This window comes from Hyla sarda, chromosome 3 (genome assembly GCF_029499605.1).
Source record: "Hyla sarda isolate aHylSar1 chromosome 3, aHylSar1.hap1, whole genome shotgun sequence".
Taxonomy (NCBI): Eukaryota; Metazoa; Chordata; class Amphibia; order Anura; family Hylidae; genus Hyla; species Hyla sarda.
The window spans coordinates 102,589,989-102,613,800 of NC_079191.1; the positions used below are offsets into that span (position 1 = coordinate 102,589,989).

General features: G+C 43.3%; 1 protein-coding gene across 2 annotated transcripts in view; it reads left to right on the forward strand.

Moving 5' to 3' along the window:
- TRPC1 (transient receptor potential cation channel subfamily C member 1) overlaps positions 1-23,812 on the forward strand; it is a 126,571-nt gene that overhangs the window by 87,982 nt on the left and 14,777 nt on the right. For both annotated transcript variants that reach the window (XM_056564801.1, XM_056564802.1), the window contains 3 exons: positions 11,447-11,622; positions 16,790-16,991; positions 19,094-19,288. In XM_056564801.1, the coding sequence (XP_056420776.1) occupies positions 11,447-11,622; positions 16,790-16,991; positions 19,094-19,288 (573 nt within the window). The remainder of the gene's footprint in view (positions 1-11,446; positions 11,623-16,789; positions 16,992-19,093; positions 19,289-23,812) is intronic.

Here is a 23,812-nt window from a genome sequence, read left to right on the forward strand (position 1 = left end):
TAAAATGTTAATGTTGAAAGCTGTATAGAAGATGTATGTTAGCTAGTGCTAACATCAACATTTTTTAGGCACAGTCCCAGCAGCATCACTAAACCATATACTTGCTGAAACACACAGCCTGGATCAGGCAGCAGCAGAAGTACACAAGAAGGCTTAATAACCCCTAACATTAAAAGGTTAATATTGAAATCTGTATAGAAGATGTATGTTAGCTAGTGCTAACATATAAAAAATTTAGGCACAGGCCCAGCAGCATCAGTAAGCCAAGAAGTTCCTGAAACACACAGCCTGGATTAGGCAGCAGGATGCATACATAAGAGGGCTTCACAACTCCTGACATTAAAAGATCAATGTTGAAATCTCTATTGAGCATCTATGTTTGCTAGTGCTACTATAAAAAAAATTGTAGGTAATATCCATGACAGTCCCAGCATCATCAGAAAACAATATATTTATTGAATGACACAGCCTGGAGGTGGGGAAAGCATAAGGAGCCCATTTAGTGTTTGAATGGTACAGACTTGAGGTGGCCGAAGAATGAGGAGACCATATAGTGGCTGATTGGCACAGCATTTAGTTGGCAGAAGCATAAGGAGACAAAATAGAACAGAAACAGAAGTCATCCCGCTGCCGAATGTTGACAATTTGGCGGTCACTACGCAAGCATCTGAGCATGCATCGTGCCATTTGTGCAAGTGACTCGGAGGGAGTCCCTGCCCCCATCTCCACTGAATGCTGCCACGGTGTGTCTTGGTCCTCTGTCTCGCCTTCCTGATAACCCTCAAGCTCCTCTAATTGATCATGCTCCTCCTCTCCTGCCAGATGACTAGAAACACCGCCCATCTCATGAAACCTAAACTGTGCTCCACTGTGCCCCTCATCCTCCTCCTCCAGTTCAGCCCCCACAGGGCTCATGTGACCGTGAGATGTAGGCGCAACGTCTGAGCAAACGGCAGGTGTCACGTATGAGCTGCCACTGGTTCACATTGAAGTTACACAGGAGAGTACCCCTATCCGCTTTTCTCTGTTCGTACAGTCGTTCCAACATATGCAGGGTGGAATTCCAACGTGTGGCAACGTCACAAATCAGACTATGTTGGGGGATACCATTCTGACGCTGCAGGTGAAGGAGGGTGTGCTTTGCGGTGTATGAGTGGCTGAAGTGCAAACAAAGTTTCCTTCCCATTGTTAGGATGTCTTGCAAATGGTGGGGAACACTTCAGGAACTGCTTGACAACCAGATTTAACACGCGTGCCATGCAGGGTGCATGGCTCACCCTTCCTTGTCGCAGCGTGGTCAAGATGTTCATCCTGTTGTCGGTCACCATGGTTCCCATTTCCAGTTTTTGTGGAGTAAGCCATGCTCTGATTTCTTTACGAATTACTTTTAGCAGTTCCTCCCCCATGGGCTGCTTTTCACCAAGGCAAACCATGTGAAGAACAGCATGACACCGCTGTTCCCTGCACACATGGTATGCTGAATGGCCACTGAGACTTGTCCGGGCAGTGGAGGCTGAGGACACGGTGGAGGATGAGCAGGTGGAGTCGTACACTGTCACATGACCAACGAGCTGACAGTGTGGAGGAGGAAGCGGCATGACCTGTCCAAGTTGGAGTTGTGGCTTTGCAGGAACCACATTCACCCAGTGAGCCATAAATGACATGTATTGTCCCTGACCGTAGTTACAGCTCCAGATGTCGGCGCTGCCGTGCACTTTGGTACACACCGACAGGCTCAAGGACTGGCCCACCTTCTCTTGAACAAAATTGTGCAGGGCTGGTACTGCCTTCTTGTCACGATGCCGGCTGGCAGGTAGTGGATCCTCTGTGCCAGAGAGGGATAGCGAGGACCGTGCTAGTGGACCGGTTCTAAGACACTACTGGTTTTCACCAGAGCCCGCCGCAAAGCGGGATGGTCTTGCTGCGGCGGTAGTGACCAGGTCGTATCCACTAGCAACGGCTCACCTCTCTGGCTGCTGAAGATACTGAAGATAGGCGAGGTACAAGGGAGTAGGCAGAAGCAAGGTCGGATGTAGCAGAAGGTCGAGGCAGGCAGCAAGGATCGTAGTCAGGGGCAACGGCAGGAGGTCAGGAACACGGGCTAGGAACAGACAAGGGAACGCTTTCACTAGGCACTAAGGCAACAAGATCCGGCAAGGAAGTGCAAGGGAGGAGACTAGATATAGCCAGGAAACAGATGGGAACCAATTAAGCTAATTGGGCCAGGCACCAATCATTGGTGCACTGGCCCTTTAAGTCTCAGGGAGCTGGCGCGCGCGCGCCCTAGAGAGCGGAGCCGCGCGCGCCAGCACATGACCGCAGGAGACGGGAACGGGTAAGTGACCTGGGATGCGATTCGCGAGCGGGCGCGTCCCGCTGTGCGAATCGCATCCCCAACGGCCATGACAGGGCAGCGCTCCCGGTCAGCGCTGACCGGGGAGCTGCAGGGAGAAAGGCGCCGTGAGCGCTCCGGGGAGGAGCGGGGACCCGGAGCGCTAGGCGTAACAGTACCCCCCCCCTTAGGTCTCCCCTTCTCTTTATCGGGTAACTGCCTCCCCTGGGATGAGGACACCGGGAAAGGAAGGAGGGATTCCTCAACGGCAGGCAGAACCGCAGGAGTGGGAATGGGGAGAGAGGGCAGAGGGCGAGACCTGGCACGGGGCAGTGTGACACCAGGACGAGGGCCATGAGGGGACACAGAAGCTTGCCTGGGAGGGGGGGAGGGGCATTTCCTGTGGCAGGCAGAGTCCTTAATGACCTTAGGGGGACCGGATACAGGAGGAACCACAGAGTTACGGCAAGGGTTACTGGGAACCGGTTTTAGACAGTTCTTGGCACAAGAGGACCCCCAACTCTTGATCTCCCCAGAGGACCAATCCAGGGTTGGGGAATGAAGTTGAAGCCAGGGAAGTCCAAGGAGAATTTCCGAGGTGCAATTGGGGAGGACCAAAAGTTCAATCCTCTCGTGATGAGATCCGATGCTCATAAGAAGGGGCTCCGTGCGGAAACGTATGGTACAGTCCAAACTTTTATTGTTAATACCATAGATGTAGAGGGGTCTGGCGAGACTGGTCACAGGGACGTAGAACCTGTTGATAAGAGAGGCCAAAAAAATTTTTCCTGCAGATCCGGAATCCAAGGAGACCATAGTAGAGAAGGAGAAGGTAGAGGCAGATATCCGCACAGGCACAGTAAGGCGTGGAGAAGCAGAGTTGACATCAAGAACTGTGTCACCTTTGTGCGGAGTCAGCGTACGTCTTTCCAGGCGGGGAGGACGGATAGGACAATCCTTCAGGAAATGTTCGGTACCGGCATAGTACAGGCAAAGATTCTCCATGCGGCGTCGTGTCCTCTCTAGAGGTGTCAAGCGAGACCGGTCAACTTGCATAGCCTCCGCGGCGGGAAGCACAGGAACGGATTGCAGAGGACCAGAGGAGAGAGGAGCCGGGGAGAAAAAACGCTTCGTGCGAACAAAGTCCATATCCAGGCGGAGCTCCAGACGCCATCCGGAAGAACGCATGTCAATGCGAGTGGCAAGATGAATGAGTTCATGTAGGTCAGCAGGAGTCTCTCGTGCGGCCAGAACATCTTTAATGTTGCTGGATAGGCCTTTTTTAAAGGTCGCGCAGAGAACCTCACTATTCCAGGACAACTCGTAAGCAAGAGCACGGAACTGAATGGCGTACTCGCCAACGGAAGAAACACCCTGTTCCAGGTTCAGCAGGGCAATCTCGGCAGAAGAAGCTCGGGCAGGCTCCTCGAAGACACCACGGACCTCAGCGAAGAAGGACTGGACTGTGGCTGTGGCAGAATCATTGCGGTCCCCATCAAACTTGTCCGGCAGGGACAAGCAGGGGTTAAGAACGGCCGGTTGCTGCGGAGGAGTTGCAGGAGCCGGCGGAGGAGATGGTTGTTGCAGCTGTAGCTGTGACTGAAGTTGCTGTATCTGCGGCAGCAGCTGCTGTGACTGAAGTTGCTGTATCTGCGGCAGCAGCTGCTGTAACTGTGACTGAAGACGCTGTGTCTCGGAGATCAAGTATGCCAGCTGTTGATCTCGTTGGGCGATCTTTACGCCAAATTTGTCCGGCAGGGACAAGCAGGGGTTAGGAAGGACCGGTTGCTGCGGAGGAGTTGCAGGAGCCGGCGGAGGAGATGGTAGTTGCAGCTGTAGCTGTTGCTGTATCTGCGGCTGCAGCTGCTGTATCTGTGACTGAATACGCAGTGCCTCGGAGGTCAAGTATGCCAGCTGTTGATCTCGTTGCGCTATCTGTTGCGACTGCTGGGCGATCTGACGAGCTTGCTGGGCGACCAGCGTAGGGAGGTCAGCGACAACTGGCAGAGGAACTTCAGCGGGATCCATGGCCGGATCTACTGTCACGATGCCGGCTGGCAGGTAGTGGATCCTCTGTGCCAGAGAGGGATAGCGAGGACCGTGCTAGTGGACCGGTTCTAAGACACTACTGGTTTTCACCAGAGCCCGCCGCAAAGCGGGATGGTCTTGCTGCGGCGGTAGTGACCAGGTCGTATCCACTAGCAACGGCTCACCTCTCTGGCTGCTGAAGATACTGAAGATAGGCGAGGTACAAGGGAGTAGGCAGAAGCAAGGTCGGACGTAGCAGAAGGTCGAGGCAGGCAGCAAGGATCGTAGTCAGGGGCAACGGCAGGAGGTCAGGAACACGGGCTAGGAACAGACAAGGGAACGCTTTCACTAGGCACTAAGGCAACAAGATCCGGCAAGGAAGTGCAAGGGAGGAGACTAGATATAGCCAGGAAACAGATGGGAACCAATTAAGCTAATTGGGCCAGGCACCAATCATTGGTGCACTGGCCCTTTAAGTCTCAGGGAGCTGGCGCGCGCGCGCCCTAGAGAGCGGAGCCGCGCGCGCCAGCACATGACCGCAGGAGACGGGAACGGGTAAGTGACCTGGGATGCGATTCGCGAGCGGGCGCGTCCCGCTGTGCGAATCGCATCCCCAACGGCCATGACAGGGCAGCGCTCCCGGTCAGCGCTGACCGGGGAGCTGCAGGGAGAAAGGCGCCGTGAGCGCTCCGGGGAGGAGCGGGGACCCGGAGCGCTAGGCGTAACACTTCTTCACAAAGAAATGACGGCTTGGCACTCTCCACCTCGGCTCGACACAAGCCATCAGTTCTCTGAAAGGTGCAGAGTCCACCACTTGAAAAGGGAGGGACTGCAGCACCAGCAACTTAGACAGGAGCACATTCAGCTTCTGTGCCGTTGGATGAGTGGGCGCATACTGTTGTCTCTTGGGCAACCTACAACTTTCTTCTCCTGATGATGATGAAGCCCCTTCTGCACCCGGCTCCCAATTGTGATCGGCTTCATCCTCATCAACAAGTGTCTGCATGTCACTAATATCCTCCTCAGGTTCCTCAACAGTGTCTGCTTCAGGACCCTGAACCCTGACAACACCGCCTCCCATGTCACTCTCCTCATCACTACTTGCCCACCTAGCGGGGGGAAGCAGAAGATGTCTCCTCCAGTTCTTGGCTGGGCAGTAGCTGCTGACTGTCCTCTATTAGATCATTCTCAGTGAATAGTGGAGCTGAACCCACAGCATAAGATATTTCTGTAGGAGAGGGAACAGCATAGGACAGAGGCAATGGGAGGACCATGCCAACTGAGGGTTGTGTCTGAGGAACTCACCGAGTGTTGACTGGGGATGTCAGATGTCACTTGTGATGAAGTCGATGACCGTGTTAACCAATCGACGACGGCAGATGGGTTGCTGGTCGAGACACGACATTTAGCTGATAACGGGAGCTCAGGTCTCTCACTGCGATTCCTGCTGCCACTTGCCCCTAGTCTGCTGCTGTACGTCCTGGCACTTCCCTGCCTGACATACTTAGTGCATATATATGAGGGGAGTACAATACGCTTTGCTACGCTTAAAACAGTATTTGTCTAGAATAGCAGCAGGTGTGCACTTTTGGCTATCCTTTCACAGTATCTAGGCCCTTGACAGATTAACAGGAACAAAATAGTACACTACTTAGATGTAGGTATGTGGTATGCACTGATGAGGGCAGAAAAATGCTCTACAGTACACTTAAAAAGTATCTGAGTACAAAACCAGCCGATGAGTACTTTTGCCTGGACTTTCACAGTATGTAGGCCTTTGACCGATTAACAGGTAAAAAATAGTACAGTACTTAGATGTACATATGCATATGCACTTATCAGGGCAGAAAAATGCGCTACAATGCACCTAAAAACTCTGTATTTTTGTAAAACACCAGCTGGTGATTACTTTTGTCTGTCCTTTCACAGTATGTTGACAGATTAACAGGTACAAAATAGTACACCACTTAGATGTAGGCATGTAGTATGCACTGATGAAGGCAGAAAAATGCTCTACAATGAGCCTAAAAACTCTGTAATATTTTTTAAAACGCCAGCCGGTGATTACTTTTGGCTGTCCTTTCACAGTATGTAGGCCCTTGACAGATTAACAGGTACAAAATAGTACACTACTTTGTACGTATGCGGTATGTACTGATGAGGGCAGAAAAATGCGTTACAGTACCCTTAAAAAAATATATTTTTTGTAAAACACCAGCAGTACACAACAGTGCTGCAGCCAAAAAAAGCTGTGTACTAAACACAAAATTGCATTAGGAATGGACTGCTGGTTATTATACCATCTACAGACTAGTATAACCAGTATATTTTTTGTGGAACAAAGACACTGAATTGCGCAAAAAAATTATTCCTGCCTCCTCTGCTAAGGTTTATGAAGTTGATGCAGCTTGTTGAAATGTATGAGGCAACACACAGCTATCTGCCCCTCTCTGTAATACTATGCTGAAGAAAGTGACTGGTAGGTTAATGCCTGGAGCTGCAGTAAAAATCATTTTCAGTGAAAAAAACAATTCTCTCCATCCACAAGAACGCTGATGAAACTAGGAGGATGTTAAACGCTGCTGGACTGCGCTTTTCTCTGCTGTAACACATACACAGGCTGTCCGTCCTAGCTCTCTGCAGTGTACTGAATGAAGTGGCTGACCACAATATGGCTGCCGATTACATAGGGCTGTGACATTACGGGGGTGACTGGCTGCTGATAGGCTGCATCCTGCATGTGATTCAGGGTCATACCGCCTACTTCCCTTCCTGCCTTGCCTTCCTGCCATCCCAGCGTCCCTTGCCCCATGTACTGACATGTAGATACGCCATTTTAGATGACCTGGAGCCTGTAACGCTGTAAAATGGAGTTTAATGAAGGGATTTGTGCGATAGAATCGCGGCAATATTCAAATTCGTTGCGAATTGAATATTTCCTGAAATTCGTAACGAATTCGGGTGGGTCAGCTTCGATTCGCTCATCTCTATTGTTGTGCCCTCAGCGCAACATCACTTGGTAAGTGTAATTCATTTTGCAATTGCCAAGTCTCTTAAAGTACTGCACCAGGGGAGCGTGTGCCTTTTTCTCTTTTCTCCACTCCTCTGTGCACGTCCTGGCCTGACATACTTAGTGCATATATGAGGTGAGGAAAATACGCTCCACTATGCTTATGCCATGATTACAGTACGCTTAAAACAGTATTTGTCTAAAACACCAGCAGGTGTGTACTTTTTCCTGGCCTTTCACAGTAACTAGGCCCTTAAGACTTGAACAGTGTATACGCAGTGTACTATACCCAAAATTGCACACTCTCTCTCAATCTTTCTCTGTTCCCTATCTATGCTTCTAGGCTGGATTTGGGCTTGAGGTGAATCGCTGCTGTTAAAATGCTTTTCTGTGCAAACCACACTGCTCTCTGTCCATCTCTCTCTGCAATAGAACGATGATGTGAGTGGCCACAAGAGGGCTGCTGATTATATAGGGCTGTAACATCACAGGGGTGATTGGTTGCTGATAGGCTGCATGCTGCATGTGATTCAGGGTCATCCCGCCTACCCTTGTTCCCTCCTTCCCAGCATTCCTTCCCCCATGTCCTGACATGTGAAGCTAACATCTTAGATGCCCTGGAGCCTGACCACACTAAATCGAGTTTAATGAAGTGATTTGTGTGATTGAATCATGGCGATATTCGCATTCGTTGCGAAGCAAATCTTTCCTGAAATTTCTAACGAATTTGGTTCCTCACATTCAATTCGCTCATCCCTAGCAAGCAGTAAAAAAAATGTTAATGTAATGTAAGCAGTATCAAATATTTCTTACCAACATACCGTATATTTTTGCTGATTTTGTTGTTTTTTTAACATAAGGGATTATTTACTAAAGGCATCATAATACATCATTATATCAACATGATGTTAGATATACATTTAGTGTACCCTAGCTGCAAGGCTTTATTCTCAGGTCGGGTCCCTAGGGCTGTCTTATCAGGTCACTGGGATACTTGGTGACCTGATTGTAGCATAGAATTACCTTTGGGCATGCAGCTATAAGGGACCTCGGCAATCAAAGGGTTGAATAGGCAGGATCCTGCCCATACTCTGAAGGCTGCCTACCTAAGAACCGGAGCTGTAAGTGATAGCGCCTGTTCATTGTGCAGTAGTGTCATGTAGCTACAAACACCACTAAACTGTAATGATGCCAAAAGAGGACACTGCAGACTAAGGACACTCACAGCTTGCCACCAAAAGACAGTGGGTGGTCATTAAGGAGTTAATAAATTAGGAATTTCAGCATTTCATTTTTATTTTGTTTAACCTCTTAAGGACCCATGACGTACCGAAATGTAATAGCGGGTCGGGCCTGGCCTCTAACAAGGGCCGGGACCCGTGGCTAATAGCGCGCGGCACTGATCATGGTGCTGCGCGCTATTAACCCTTTAGATGCGGTGTTCAAAGTTGATCACCGCGTCTAAAGTGAAACTAAACTAATGCCGGTTAGCTCAGCAGGCTGTTGGGGATCGCCATGGTGAAATCCCAGCATACTGAACAGCTGTAGGACAGTAGGAGGGTCCCTTACCTGCCTCCTGTATGTCCGATCGCCAAATGACTGCTCAGTGCTTGAGATCCAGACATGAGCAGTCAAGTGGCAGAATCATTGATCAATGGTTTCCTATGAGAAACCATTGATCAATGTAAAAGATCAGTGTGTGCTATGTTATAGCCCCTATAGAGGCTATAACATTGCAAAAAAAAGTGAAAAAAAAGTTAATGAAGATCATTTAACCTCTTCCCTAATAAAAGTTTAAATCACCCCCCTTTTCATATTTAAAAAAAAAAAAAAACTGAGTAAATAAAAAAAAAATGAAACATATGTGGTATCGGCACGTGCGGAAATGTCCGAATTATTAATTTAACCGCATGGTCAATGGTGTACGCGCAAAAAAATTCCAAAGTCCAATACAGCGTATTTTATGTCACTTTTCATAGAATGAAAAAATGAATAAAAAGCGATCAATAAGTCCGATCAATACAAAAATTGTACCGCTAAAAACTTCAGATCACGGCGCAAAAAAATTAGCCCTCATAGTGCCCCATACGTGGGAAACTAAAAAAGTTATAGGGGTCAGAATATGACAATTTTAAACGTTTACATTTTCCTGCATGTAGTTTTTTTTTAGAAGTACAACAAAATCAAACCTATATAAGTAGGGTATCATTTTAATCATATGGACCTACAGAATAAAGAGAAGGTGTCATTCTTACCGAAAAATGCACTGTGTAGAAACAGAAGCCCCCAAAATTTACAAAATTGTGTTTTTTTCTTCAATTATGTCCCACAATGATTTTTTTTCCATTTTGCCGTACATTTTAGGGTAAAATGACTGATATCATTACAAAGTAGAATTGGTGGCGCAAAAAATAAGCCATCATATGGATTTTTTGGTGCAAAATTGAAAGAGTTATTTAAAAGTAAGGAGGATAAAACGAAAGTGCAAAAATGGAAATACCCCTTAAGGGGTTAATTACTTTTTTCTTCTTTATAAAATAACGGATATGAAGGACAACTTAAAGAGTACCTGTCACTAAATAAACTTTTCTAAACTAACTGAGGCTATATTCCTTAACTACTAACACTCCTCCCACCCTTAGAAAAAATGTCAGAGCTTGAAAAAGCCGTGTATCTTACCTTTATTCTTGCTCACATAGTGAAATCTCCCAGCAGAAGAAAGTATGTGTTTCCCAGCAGGCATGACACTACTGAAGCCTGCTGGGGGACCACTTCCACCCTCACATCGTTGCAGCACTGTGATGAATAGAAGACCTCAAGCTCTGCGCAGCAGCTTTAAGTCTGTGCTTCTTTCATTGAGGATCAGTTTAACTTTTAGTCTGTTCAGCTTTTAGTCTGTGCATCTGTCAGTTAGGCTCTTTGCAGCTGTCAATCAAGCTCATTGCAGAGAAACACTTCCTGAGTTTGGTCTCCTGCCATTATAAGCAGGAGACTAAAATCTGAGATTTTGACCAGACGGAATGTGCGGCCAGAAGTATACAGCAGAAAAACTAACATAAAACATTTTAATTTTTTTTTTTAAATGGAAGCCAATTATAAAAGTTATTTATTTGCCATAAGGAATCAAATCTTAAAAATCATGTTTAATGACAGTGCCCATTTAAGGGACTCCCGACAAACCCCATTATAGTCAATAGGGTCCGTCAGGAACAATATGGGTCTGATGTGTGAGGGATTGGCATTGCCTTTATAAAAAAAATTCTGAAAAAACAAAAGAACCAAAATACAAAAATAGATTGAACTTAGCCTAATAAAAGTGAAATACTGTACGTTCTACAGTTTGTGACGTGGCTCATGATTTTTATAGAAGGATTTAAAATTGTAGCAATGAAAACCATATGAAAAACATGATAAGATTTTTCTGTGTTATTGTTTTCTAACCCTCGTAAGTCATCATACACCTGCAGCCCTCTGCATGAATTTTGTTTCTGTAACCCAGGGGTACAGTGGTCAGCCTCGCAATCTCAGCTGTATCTGGTAACCAACAGAGAAAAGAATGTCAGGCCAGCACATCCACTGTTATCCTGCAGTTGTAATCTGAGCTGGATAGAATCACGGCTGGATTTATACTCTAATGCTTCTCTGTTTCATAACCATTTCCCTGACTGCCTTTGCCAGAGAATAGACAACAACGTGACTTCGCTAAACTTGGGAAGTCAAGCATGTTTGCTTTCCGCTGCAGGCTAAAATCCCATGTGCTGCAGACATTAATCCTAGAAAAGAAGTGAATATCAATCTAGAATCTAGTTCTTGCTTTGAAGTAGGAAGTATGAGACCAGAAGGATTTTTTATGTGTTATTCTCTAGTAAGGATTGAGCACATTCATATGAAGAACATTAAGCACATGTCCAGTGTGAAGTGTCAGTAGGAAGTCTACTCACAATAGTAAACTACTTTTATAAATAAAAAAAATAATAAATATAAATTTGCTGCTGTCTGATGAGCACAGACTTTATTCAAAAAATATTTAATAATTTTGTTGATACTTTATATTGTTCCTGTTGGCTTTTTTTCAGATATCCATGGGTCAAATGTTACAAGATTTTGGAAAATTCCTTGGCATGTTCCTTTTAGTCCTATTCTCATTTACCATTGGACTGACACAATTGTATGATAAAGGGTACACAGACAGTGAACCCAAGGACTGCGTTGGGATCTTCTGTGAGCGCCAGAGCAATGACACCTTCCACTCGTAAGTCCTTTGTTCTTTTAGGCCACTTTCACACAAGCGTGTTAAATACATATTTTTGTTTAAGGTATTTAAGGGGGGTACTCCACCCCTAGGCATCTTATCCCCTATCCAAAAGATAGGGAATAAGATGTCTGATCACGGGGGTCCCGTTACTGGGGACCCCCGCGATCTCGGCTGTGGCACCCCAGACATCCTTTGCACAGAGCGAACTTCGCTCCATGCTGGATGACTGGTGATGCGGGGCAGTGGCTTGTGATGTCATGGTCCAGCCCCGTTCGTGATGCCCAGGCCACACCCCCTCAATGCAAGTCTGTGGGAGGGGGCGTGATGGCAGTCATAGACTTGCATTGAGGAGGCATGGCCGTGATGTCACGAGGCTCTGGTGCTGCACCTGACGCTCTAAACGAACACCGGGTGCAGCAGGGAGATACATCCTTTGGATGTCTAGGGGCGGATTACTCCTTTAAGTCTAGGTCTGACCACATTCCTACTGGTTCAAGTCATCAGACCTGTGGTCAGGGTGGAACTTGCAGCAATAATACTAATCTGACACGCTCGATTGCTATACAATTTCCAATAAAGTTTCTCATCTACTGTAATATGTGTACATTGGCCATGATAATTCATATAGTATGATCCATTACTTCACTAAATTCCCAGTGCAAAATATGGTTAACCTAATGCTTGCACGTGTAATAAATGGCGCAGGTCACAGCACTCCACTAGGGTCACCAAGGTTAACCATAAATGCACCTATACCCAAATGTGCAATAGAGAAGTACAAAACACTAAAATAAAGTACAGGGTTGGCCATTTATATGGATACACCTTAATAAAATGGGAATGGTTGGTGATATTAACTTCCTGTTTGTGGCACATTAGTATATGTGAGGGGAGAAACTTTTCAAGATGGGTGGTGACCATGGTGGCCATTTTGAAGTTGGCCATTTTGAATCCAACTTTTGTTTTTCCAATAGGAAGAAGGTCATGTGACACATCAAACTTATTGGGAATTTCACAAGAAAAACAATGATGTGCTTGGTTTTAACATAACTTTATTCTTTCATGAGTTATTTACAAGTTTCTGACCACTTATAAAATGTGTTCAATGTGCTGCCCATTGTGTTGGATTGTCAATGCAACCCTCTTCTCCCACTCTTCACAGTCTGATAGCAACACCGCAGGAGAAATGCTAGCACATGCTTCCAGCATCTGTAGTTTCAGGTGCTGCAGAATGGGCAAAACAAAAATTAGAACAGGACCCTCAGTTTACGCAGAAGATTTTGTTCAGTGATGAGGCAAACTTTTAAGTGAATGTTGAAGTTAACAAACAAAACCACCGCTATTGGTTTGACACTAACCCACATTGGATAGATCCCTCCAAGACTGTTGGAACACAAAAATTGATGGTATGGTGTGGTATATGGGGTACAAAGATAGTGGGGCCATTCTTCATCAATGGAAACCTCAAGGCCACTGGATATGCAAAATTGCTACTTGATGATGTGTTTCCCTCTTTATGCACTGAAGCTGGCACGTTCCTTGAGTTTTTCCAGCAAGATGGTGCACCACCACATTATGGGTGTCAGGTCCGAGCATTCCTAGATCAACAGCTTCCTGGAAAGTGGATTGGTCATTGTGGGCCAGTTGAATGGCCCCCAAGGTCTCCCGATCTGACCCACTTCGACTTTTATCTTTGGGGTCATCTGAAGGCAATTGTCTATGCTGTGAACATACGAGATGTGCAGCACCTGAAACTATGGATACTGGAAGCCTATGCTAGCATTTCTCCTGCAGTGTTGCTATCAGTGTGTGAAGAGTGGGAGAAGAGGGTTGCATTGAGGGTTGCACATTGAACACATTTTATAAGTGGTCAGAAACTTGTAAATAACTCATGAAAGAATAAAGGTATGTTAAAACCAAGCACATCATTGTTTTTCTTGTGAAATTCCCAATAAGTTTGATGTGTCACATGTCTCTTCCTATTGAAAAAACTAAAGTTGGATTCAAAATGGCCGACTTCAAAATGTCCGCCATGATCACCACCCATCTTGAAAAGTTTCCCCCCTCACATATACTAATGTGCCACAAACAGGAAGTTAATATCACCAACCATTCCAATTTTATTAAGGTGTATCCATATAAATGGCCCACCCTGTAGTTCTCAGGTGTACCTAGTATAAAGAAATTAAGATTGGTCAGAAACTGAGTGATTAGTAAAATTATGGTCAATGCCATTTTATTACTAGAAGATGTAATTTTCATTTTTATCTTCTAGTAATAAAAGGGCATTGACCATAATTTTACTAATCACTCAGTTTCTGACCATTCTTAATTTCCCTATACTATGTACACCTGAGGACTACCTTGTTATTTTAATGCTTGCACATACAGTATTTGTTCAGGTAAGATTGACAACTTTGTTGCATATCATCGAAAAGGATATCAAACTTGGCATAGCACTGAAAAAGACCATACTTACTTATACAATGGCTGGGTAAAGCACCAAATTCCATCAGGATGCAGAAAGGCCATAATGTCATATGGGGAAGACTTCACAGTAAAGAAATTCCAATAAACAGCCACTAACACAGCATGAGGGTGACGGCTGCCTCAGCATTCATAGGGCTTCTATAGGATGTAGAGACAACAGTAAGCAGAACTCTATGACCTGCAAACGGTCCTTTTTCGAGGTGAAAAGGCGGCCACCTTGCAGCAGCAAGGGGGTATTGGCGGATGCCTCTCCATAGCGCCAGGAGAAGTAAAAAGTTGAGAGGCAGGTCTCGTGATACTAACTCTGAATTTTTGAAAGGCATGGTGGCTAACCTGACCCTTAGACAATATACTAGGCATTCAGTGAGTGAATATTTTATTGGGTTGAACAGGCCCAAGTACTATTAAGTAACAGAAAGGCAGTAAGTAAACTGATACTGCAAATAGAATTTTTTTCTTCTTTTGAGCATAAACTTTGGTGTCAACTGTCAAGGTAATGTTGATTAAAAAGGAGTACTCCCATGGAATTTTTTTTTTTTAAATCAACTGGTGCCAGAAAGTTAAGCAGATTTGTAAATCACTTCTATTAAAAAATCTTAATCCTTCCAGTACTTTTTAGGGGCTGTATACTAAAGAGAAATCCAAAAAAGAAATGCATTTTCTGTGATGCCCTGACCACAGTGCTCTCTGCTGACCTCTGCTGTCCATTTTAGAAACTGTCCAGAGCAGCATATGTTTGCTATGGGGATTTTCTCCTGCTCTGGACAGTTCCTAAAATGAACAGCAAAGGTCAGCAGAGAGCAATGTGGTCATGACATCAGAGGAAATGCATTTCTTTTTTGGATTTCTCTTTAGTATACAGCCCCTAAAAAGTGCTGGAAGGATTAAGATTTTTTAATAGAAGTGATATACAAATCTGTTTAACTTTCTGGCACCAGTTGATAAAAAAAAAAAAGTTTGCCACGGGAGTACCCCTTTAACCCCTTAAGGACCAAGGACGTACCGGTACGTCCTTGGTCCTGCTCTTCTGATATAACGCGGGGTTACACAGTAACCCCGCGTCATATCATGGCAGGCCCGGCGTCATAGTGAAGCCGGGACCCGCCTCTAATAGCGCGCAGCGCCGATCGCGGCGCCGCGCGCTATTAACCCTTTAGCCGCGCGCTCAGAGCTGAGCCGCGCGGCTAAAAGTGAAAGTGAAAGTTCCCGACTAACTCAGTCGAGCTGTTCGGGATAGCCGCGGCTAATCGCGGCATCCCGAACAGCTGACAGGACAGCGGGAGGGCCCCTTCCTGCCTCCTCGCTGTCCGATCGCCGAATGACTGCTCAGTGCCTGAGATCCAGGCATGAGCAGTCATGCGGCAGAATCGTTGATCACTGGTTTCTTATGAGAAACCAGTGATCAACATAGAAGATCAGTGTGTGCAGTGTTATAGGTCCCTATGGGACCTATAACACTGCAAAAAAAAAGTGAAAAAAAAAGTGAATAAAGATCATTTAACTCCTCCCCTATTAAAAGTTTGAATCACCCCCCTTTTCCAATAAAAAAAAAACACAGTGTAAATAAAAATAAACATATGTGGTTTCACCGCGTGCGGAAATGTCCGAATTATAAAAATATATCATTAATTAAACCGCTCGGTCAATGGCGTGCACGCAAAAAAATTCCAAAGTCCAAAATAGTGCATTTTTGGTCACTTTTTATATCATTTAAAAATGAATAAAAAGTGATCAATAGGTCCTATCAATGCAAAAATGGTACCGTTAAAAACTTCAGATCACGGCGCAAAAAAATGAGCCCTCATACCGCCCCATACACGGAAAAATAAAAAAGTTATAGGGGTCAGAAGATGACAATTTTAAACGTATTAATTTTCCTGCATGTAGTTATGATTTTTTCCAGAAGTCCGACAAAATCAAACCTATATAAGTAGGGTATCATTTTAATCGTATAGACCTACAGAATACATATCAGGTGTCAATTTTACCGAAAAATGTACTACGTAGAAACGGAAGCCCCCAAAATTTACAAAACAGCGTTTTTTTTTCAATTTTGTCGCACAATGATTTTTTTTCCCGCTTCACCATAGATTTTTGGGCAAAATGACTGACGTCATTACAAAGTAGAATTGGTGGCGCAAAAAATAAGCCATCATATGGATTTTTAGGTGTAAATTTGAAAGAGTTATGATTTTTTAAAGGCAAGGAGCAAAAAACGAAAATGCAAAAACGGAAAAACCTCCGGTCCTTAAGGGGTTAAAGAAGGCCATAGAGATGGACTTACATTGTCACATGAAATAACAGACTTCTTGGAATCTGTCGTTGCTGGCTGCCCTTGCCTCAGGGGCTTTGATAGTCCCATAAGGAACAGTCAGATGCAGGTCATGTGTCTACCAACAGGACAAAAAAAGGTGGATAGATCGGTTGGGAGCTGTTGCTAGGTGGCTGCCTTTTCTCCAAGAAAAAAGACCATTTGTAGATCATAAATTCCTGCAAACTGTTGTATGTTCTTTGGGAGTCAGCCTCCTGGCAACAGCAAGAGGGTAGAGTAGCACACAACACATTCCAAGCGTTCAGTTTCTGAAGGGCACCATTAGTGTTTAACAAATGTAGGGCATGGGCTGTAGGATGTTTATTCATTTATCTCACCATTATTTTCTCCTGTTTTCTCCAGGTTTATTGGCACATGTTATGCTCTCTTCTGGTATATTTTCTCACTGGCACACGTAGCTCTCTTTGTGACCAGATTTAGTTACAATGATGAACTTCAGTCTTTTGTGGGAGCATTAATAGTTGGAACATACAATGTGGTGGTTGTGATCGTCCTGACCAAGCTTCTCGTGGCCATGCTGCACAAGAGCTTCACACTCATTGCTGTAAGTTGTCTATACATATTTATTCATTCAGCCCCAAATTCGGCCTACTGTGATATAAAATAAAACAATAAAACAGTTGTTAAAGGGGTACTCCGGTGGAAAACAACAAACATTTTTTTTATTTATAAACTGGTGCCAGAAAGTTAAACAGATTTGTAAATGACTCCTATTAAAAAAATCTTCACCCTTCCAGTACTTTTTAGCAGCTGTATGCTACAGAGGAAATTCTTTTATTTTTTAATTTATTTTTTGTCTTGTCCACAGTACTCTCTGCTGACACCTGATGCCTATGTCAGGAACTGTCCAGAGCAGGAGAAAATCCCCATTGCAAACCTATGCTGCTCTGGACAGTTCCTAACAAGGACAGAGGTGTCAGCAGAGAGCACTGTGGACAAGACAAAAAAGAAATTCAAAAAGAAAAGAATTTCCTCTGTAACATACATTCGCTATAAAGTACTGGAAGGGTAAAGATTTTTTAATAGAAGTAATTTAAAAATCTGTTTAACTTTCTGGCACCAGTTGATTTAAAAAAAAAAAAAATTTCCACCGGAGTACCCCTTTAAGCTATATTTGAAAGTTTTAGCTCCCAGGTATACTGTACTTGTTTTATTCCTAAAGCTTTAAATATTATCAGCAGTGACAAATATATATGATGTAAGATTCGATGTTATCAGGCTCATGGGGCAAGTTTTATATGAGAAAAAATATGGGAAAATTTACTTTAACCACTAGAGGACATAGGTCATACATGTAGGTTCTGCAATCTCTCCCATTGTATGAAGCATGCTAAAAAGCTGAGCGCGCTTCATACCTGGTAGGTCAGCAGCTGGGACCCATACCTAATGCCAGATATCACTGATCCGGTCAATATCCACCATTAACCGTTGGACCCAACAATCAAAGTTGATGGCTGCATCTAAAATCCATTTCCTGTAACTCAGTGGAGCTGATCGAAACCACAGTGGCAAAGTCAATAAGTCCTGATCAGCTGAGAGGACAGGCAGATAACGTATCACTTTACCAAAAATGGTGCTGCATAGAAAAGGAAAATGGCTTTTTTTTTTTATTTCGCCCAATGTATAATTTATTTTGTTTTACCATAGATTTATTTCAAATATTTTTTTTTGGTTTATCATGGATTATGCAATATGTCAGGCCCAAGGCCAGATTATTAAAATCCTATATGTGTATTATAAATTATAACTGTGTGTGATGTATTATCCAAGACTTGGGTGAGAGGTCATTCAGAAGGTGTATCCTTTTGTGTATTGCATTTTATTGGGGGTCTGGCTGTTTGTTTGTATCTCCTTTGAAGTCAGAGGCCCTTTGAAGCAGCAGGATGTAAGGGGCACTCTGGTCCCATCATATAATCAACCAGATAAGAGGGCCAGGAACAGAGATGCCCCCTTGGTGGGATCAGAGGGGAGGGGGGAATGGAGTCTCCCTCCAAAAAGGCAGATATATAATATTTTAACAATGCTAGACTCAGGGTGTTCAAGGCTGTGCCCAAAGCTGACAGGAGCTCGACTCTCACTCACAAAGGAGGGCGATACAAACGCCATATAAAATGGTGTTTTTTTCTATTTTGTTGCACAATGATTTTGCCATAGATTTTTGGGTAAAATGACTGATGTCATTACAAAGTAGAATTGGTGGCGCAAAAAATAAGCCATCATATGGATTTTTAGGTGCAAAATTGAAAGGGTTATGATTTTTAAAATGTAAGGAGGAAAAAACGAAAGTGCAAAAACGGAAAAAACGCTATGTCCTTAAGGGGTTAAAAGCCGTTTGTGTCCAGTATTATAAAAAAAAAAAAAAAAAAAAGAATAATTGTAGTAATATTACTCAAAGCATTTTGATTATATCAGAGACCATGGAGATGTCCTTTCTGTTCACACTCAGTTGACAGTATGTTCCCTTTGTTGCACTGAATATTATTTATGAGAAGAGAACAATCCTTGTATTCATCGGGGGTTTTATGTGTTTGGGTTTAGAAGACCCAAGGTCAAACTATCTGAACACATAACTGTGGGTGTATTATTTCTCCAAGTCCTAAATTCTGTGTCTGATCTCTTTATACCTCTCTGTATTTGGCCTTCCAGAATCATGAGGATAAAGAATGGAAGTTTGCCCGGGCCAAGCTGTGGCTGAGCTATTTTGATGACAAATGTACGCTCCCTCCACCTTTTAACATACTTCCATCTCCCAAAACTATTTGCTATATCTTCAACAGTCTAAGTAAGTGGATCTGTTCCCACACCCCAACAGGGAGAGTGAAGCGACAAAATAGTCTAAAGGTAAGACCGGTAATCATTTCCTAAACTGTTCCAGACAGAGTTTTATCCTTTTAATGCTTCAACCTTAGTTAAGAAACTAATCTAACCCTTCCAGATCTCTAGAAGTATGTGACAAGGCTTTACAGTAGGAATGCAGCACTGAAGAAAGCTTACAGCAGAGTATTTTATATGGTCACTTGTGCAGAATTCTTTAGCAGACAGCTAGGGATGATTTTTATTTAATCGGCAGATTATGTTTTATGTACATAAATGTTATTATGTGATACCCCTCCTATTATATGAATGTATGCACACATTCTGTCTGCAATTGGGCCTTAAGCGTTCACTCCTTTGCTCCTTCTCTATCTTAACAAGCAAATTTGGCATTCGTGAACTTGGAAAGTTTTTATTATATTAGGGCTCACAAAACACCAAAAAATTCAGTATAAATAGACTTTTCAGTAATTTGCTATAAACTTTAAACATAATCTGTCAGCTGTATATCATGTTCAGGGCTGTAGAAATAGGCAGATGATAATAATAAAGATCATCATCATCATCATGAAGAATAATAATAATACATTTATTTAGTATTTATTAAATAAATATATATTTTCTCATATGCAAAAGTAGAGAAAATGAAAGAGGTTGTCCAGCCAAACTTTTTTTTTTTTTTTTAAATATATATGGCACCTTATTTGCTCCTTCCTGGTCTCAAGTGTCATGGCGCACAGTCTGTGGCCAATGACAATGCTTTTCCCAGAGCTGCAGAAGGAACTGGCAGTGCCGTTCCACCAATGACTGGCCAAGTCAAGACACCTCTGCAGCCAGTGATTGGCTGCAGCTCAAGTCGACATCAGGGAAGCAAAGTTCAGTGGAACCAGGGTGCGGACCAGGCAACGTGATATTGAGGGCTGTAAAGGAGTGAGTAAAGTGAGGTTAAAGGGGTACTCCGGTGAAAACCTTTTTCTCTTAAATCAACTGGTGGGAGAAAGTTAAACATATTTATAAATTACTTCTATTAAAAAAATCTTAATCCTTCCAGTACTTATTAGCTGCTGAATGCTACAGAGGAAATGACTTTCTTTTTGGAACACTGATGACATCATGAGCACAGTGCTCTCTGCTGACATCTCTGTCCATTTTAGCAACCGTGCATAGCAGATGTATGCTAAGGGCAGCATGGTGGCTCAGTGGTCAGCACTGCTGCCTTGCAGTGCTGGGGACTTGGGTTCAAATCCCACTAAGGACAGCAATAAATAAAGTGTTATTATTATTATAATAACGTCAGCAGGGAAAACTGTGCCCGTGATGTCATCAGAGAGCATTCCAAAGAGAAAAGAATTTCCTCTGTAGTATTCAGCAGCTAATGAGTACAGGAAGTATTAAGATTTTTTAATAGAAGTAATTTACAAATATGTTTAACTTTCTGCCACCAGTTGATTTAAAAGAAAAAAGGTTTTCACCAGAGTACCCCTTTAAGATTTAATCGTTTTGTTAGCCTGAGAACTTTAGTATAAAAAATGTTTGGCTGGATAACCCGTTTAATCTTTTAAAGTTTCTATTCACTAATATAATAGATGAAGTTAAAAAAAAAAAAAAAAATTAAAAGAGAGCAAACGTTATTTTTAAAACTGCCTGTGGTACCACCCCCCCAACCTGTCTGTTTTAGTAAGTCCTTCCAGTGCCTTGCAGAAGTATTCATCCACTAGGACTTTTCTACTTTTTGTCATTGTATAACACTCAATTTTTGTGATTTTATGTAATAGACCAATACAAAATAGTCCATCATTTGGAAGTGGAAGTTAAAGTGGAAGTGGAAGTTTGGAAGTGGAAGTGGAAGTTATTTCCAAATTAAAATCTTAAAAGTGCATATGTATTCAGCCCCTAAACTGTAAAACGCCTAACAAAGATCTGGTGCAACCAATTGCCTTCGCAAGTTATATTTGCAAGTCACATAATTGGTAAATCGGGTCCACCTGTCTGCAATTTCATCTCAGGACAAATACACTCTTTCTGGGAAGGCCTCAGAGTTTGTTAAAGAGCATTACTGAACAAAAAGCCCAGGTAATAGAAACAGCCGGTCGGCTGCTGCGGTTGCTGCGCTGTGTCAGGGAAGCTACCTATGGTTGTGCTCTACTGTAGAAATGACAATGTAGGAGATATGATCCAAAGTAATTATGAACAGTGGCTCTTACCAGGTAAAAGCTTCCCAATCTTTATTTCATCGTGCAGAGTAGGTGTACAATCAGCGTCTTGTCCCTTTGGACCGGGACGCCAGTGCGTTCACTTGATACAGGTTACAATTGTTTCACGCAGTCATGCGCCTCAATGGACCCTCCCTCCTTCCATTCCCCTCACCTGCTAAATACACACTAACCAGGGGATGTCAGAAACTGGAGGAGTGTATCAACACAGAACATTTAAATGTTTAAGAGGATGAAAAATGTAAAAGACGAAATAGTAAATAGTGCATTTAAGGAAACAAAAACAGAGAAATGGTTGAGCAAAGCAGCAGTAAAAGGTAACCATAATTGTTGATGGTGTAAGTGGTGCCCGTAATTTGTGCCAGGAAAAACGGTAACAATCGTGGGACAGACAAAGGAGATTACTGAGTTTATTTGTTGTAGAACTAGCCACACAGTTTATGCAATTACATGCATTTGTGGCAAGTTCTACATCGGGAGCACAATACTTGCCTTAAACATCAGGTTCAGAGAGCACATTTGGTCCCTTAAATCAGGAAAGGGTTCTCCCTGACTGATAGAACATGTTAATTCAGAGCACAATGGTGACACAAAGGTCCTAAGTTTTATGGGAATAAAACGGTTAACATATCAGAGAGGGAAGGATATTGTTAAAGCTCTATGAGAATATGAAGCCTGCTGGATTTTAAAAATGCAAGCTCAAGACCAGGCTGGGCTTAATGCTAGGATTGACTAGGGGATGTTTCTTTAAACTGTAGTTTTTAAAAATAGTGCCTTTTTTTCAACTATGTTTTTAAATGTTCTTTGTTGATACACTCCTCCAGTTTCTGTCACCTGGTTAGTGTGTATTTAGCAATTAGCAGGTGTGAGGAACGGAAGGAGGGAGGGTCCATTGAAGCACATGACTGCGTGAAACAATTGTAACCTGTATCAAGTGAATGCACTGGCATCCTGGTCCGGAGGGACAAGACGCTGATTGTACACCTACTCTGCACAATGAAATAAAGATTGAGAAGATTTTACCTGGTGAGTGCCACTGTTCATTTTTCCTTTGGCTCACAACTGAACAAAAAGCATCATGAAAACCAAAGAGCTCACCAAATAGGTCAAGATAAAGTTGTGCAGAAGTAAAAAGCAGGGTTAGGTTATAAAAAATATCCTAAGCTTTAAATATCTGAAGGAGCACCACATTTTTTTATTAGAAAATTTTAAAAATATGACACAACCACCAACCTACTAGGATAAGACCTTCCACCCAAACTGACAAGCTGGGAAAGGTTAAAATAAATCATGCATGTACTACACAATTCTGGCCTTTATGAAGAGTGGCAAACAGAAAGGCATTGTTGACAGTAAGTCACAAGAAATCCTGTTTGAATTTTGGCACAAGCCATGTGGGAGACACAGCAAATGTGGAATAAATTGGTCAGATGAGGCCAAAATAATACTTTCTGTGTGGCAAAAACCCAACATTGCCCATTCACTGGGCACACCACAGTGAAACATGGTGGTGGTAAGATCATGCTGTGGGGATGCCTTTCTTCACATGTACAGGGAAATTGGTCAGTATTGATAGAAGGATGGATGGAGCTAAAACAGGGCAATCTTCGAAGAAAATCTAATTTGGTCTGCAAAACACTTGAGACAGCGGCTCCTCTTTCAGCAGAACAATGATTCTAAACATACAGTCAGAGCGACAATGGAATGGTGCTTAGATTAAAGCATCTTAAAATGGCTCAGTCAAAGCTTAGACATGAATCCAACTGAGAATCTATGACAAGAGTTCAAAATTAATGTTCACAGATGGTCTCCATCCAATCTGACCGAGCTTCTGCTTTTATGCCAAGAAGAAAGGACAAACTTCTTCTTTGGGTGTGCAAAGCTGGTAATGACATACCCAAAAGACTTGTAGCTGTAATTGCAGTAAAATGTGGTTCTACCGAGTACTGACTGTATGCATGTAACAGATGTCCACTTTCTCGTTATTGTTTGTGTCACAAAAAAATATATTTTGCACTTTCAAAGTACTTTGTTATGTTGAAAAAAGTCTATTTAAGTCTATTTAAATTCCAGTTTGTAACAGTAAGGGGTTGGGTGAATATTTGCAATGGCAAGGCACTTTATATTTTAGAACACCTTTCCTTTTAGCTCTGTGGTGTGCCATGCTTTTGTTATTCTTGCAAAAAATGTATTACAAAATTATCAACTGGGTGTGATGGTTTGGGGAATTTGACTACACTGTCTGGTACTCTTCAACTTTGATTGGATAGCCTTAGATAGTGTAGTGCCCCCCTCCCAACTGGTAACACCCAGTTGGCTATTTAGTAATTAATTTCTA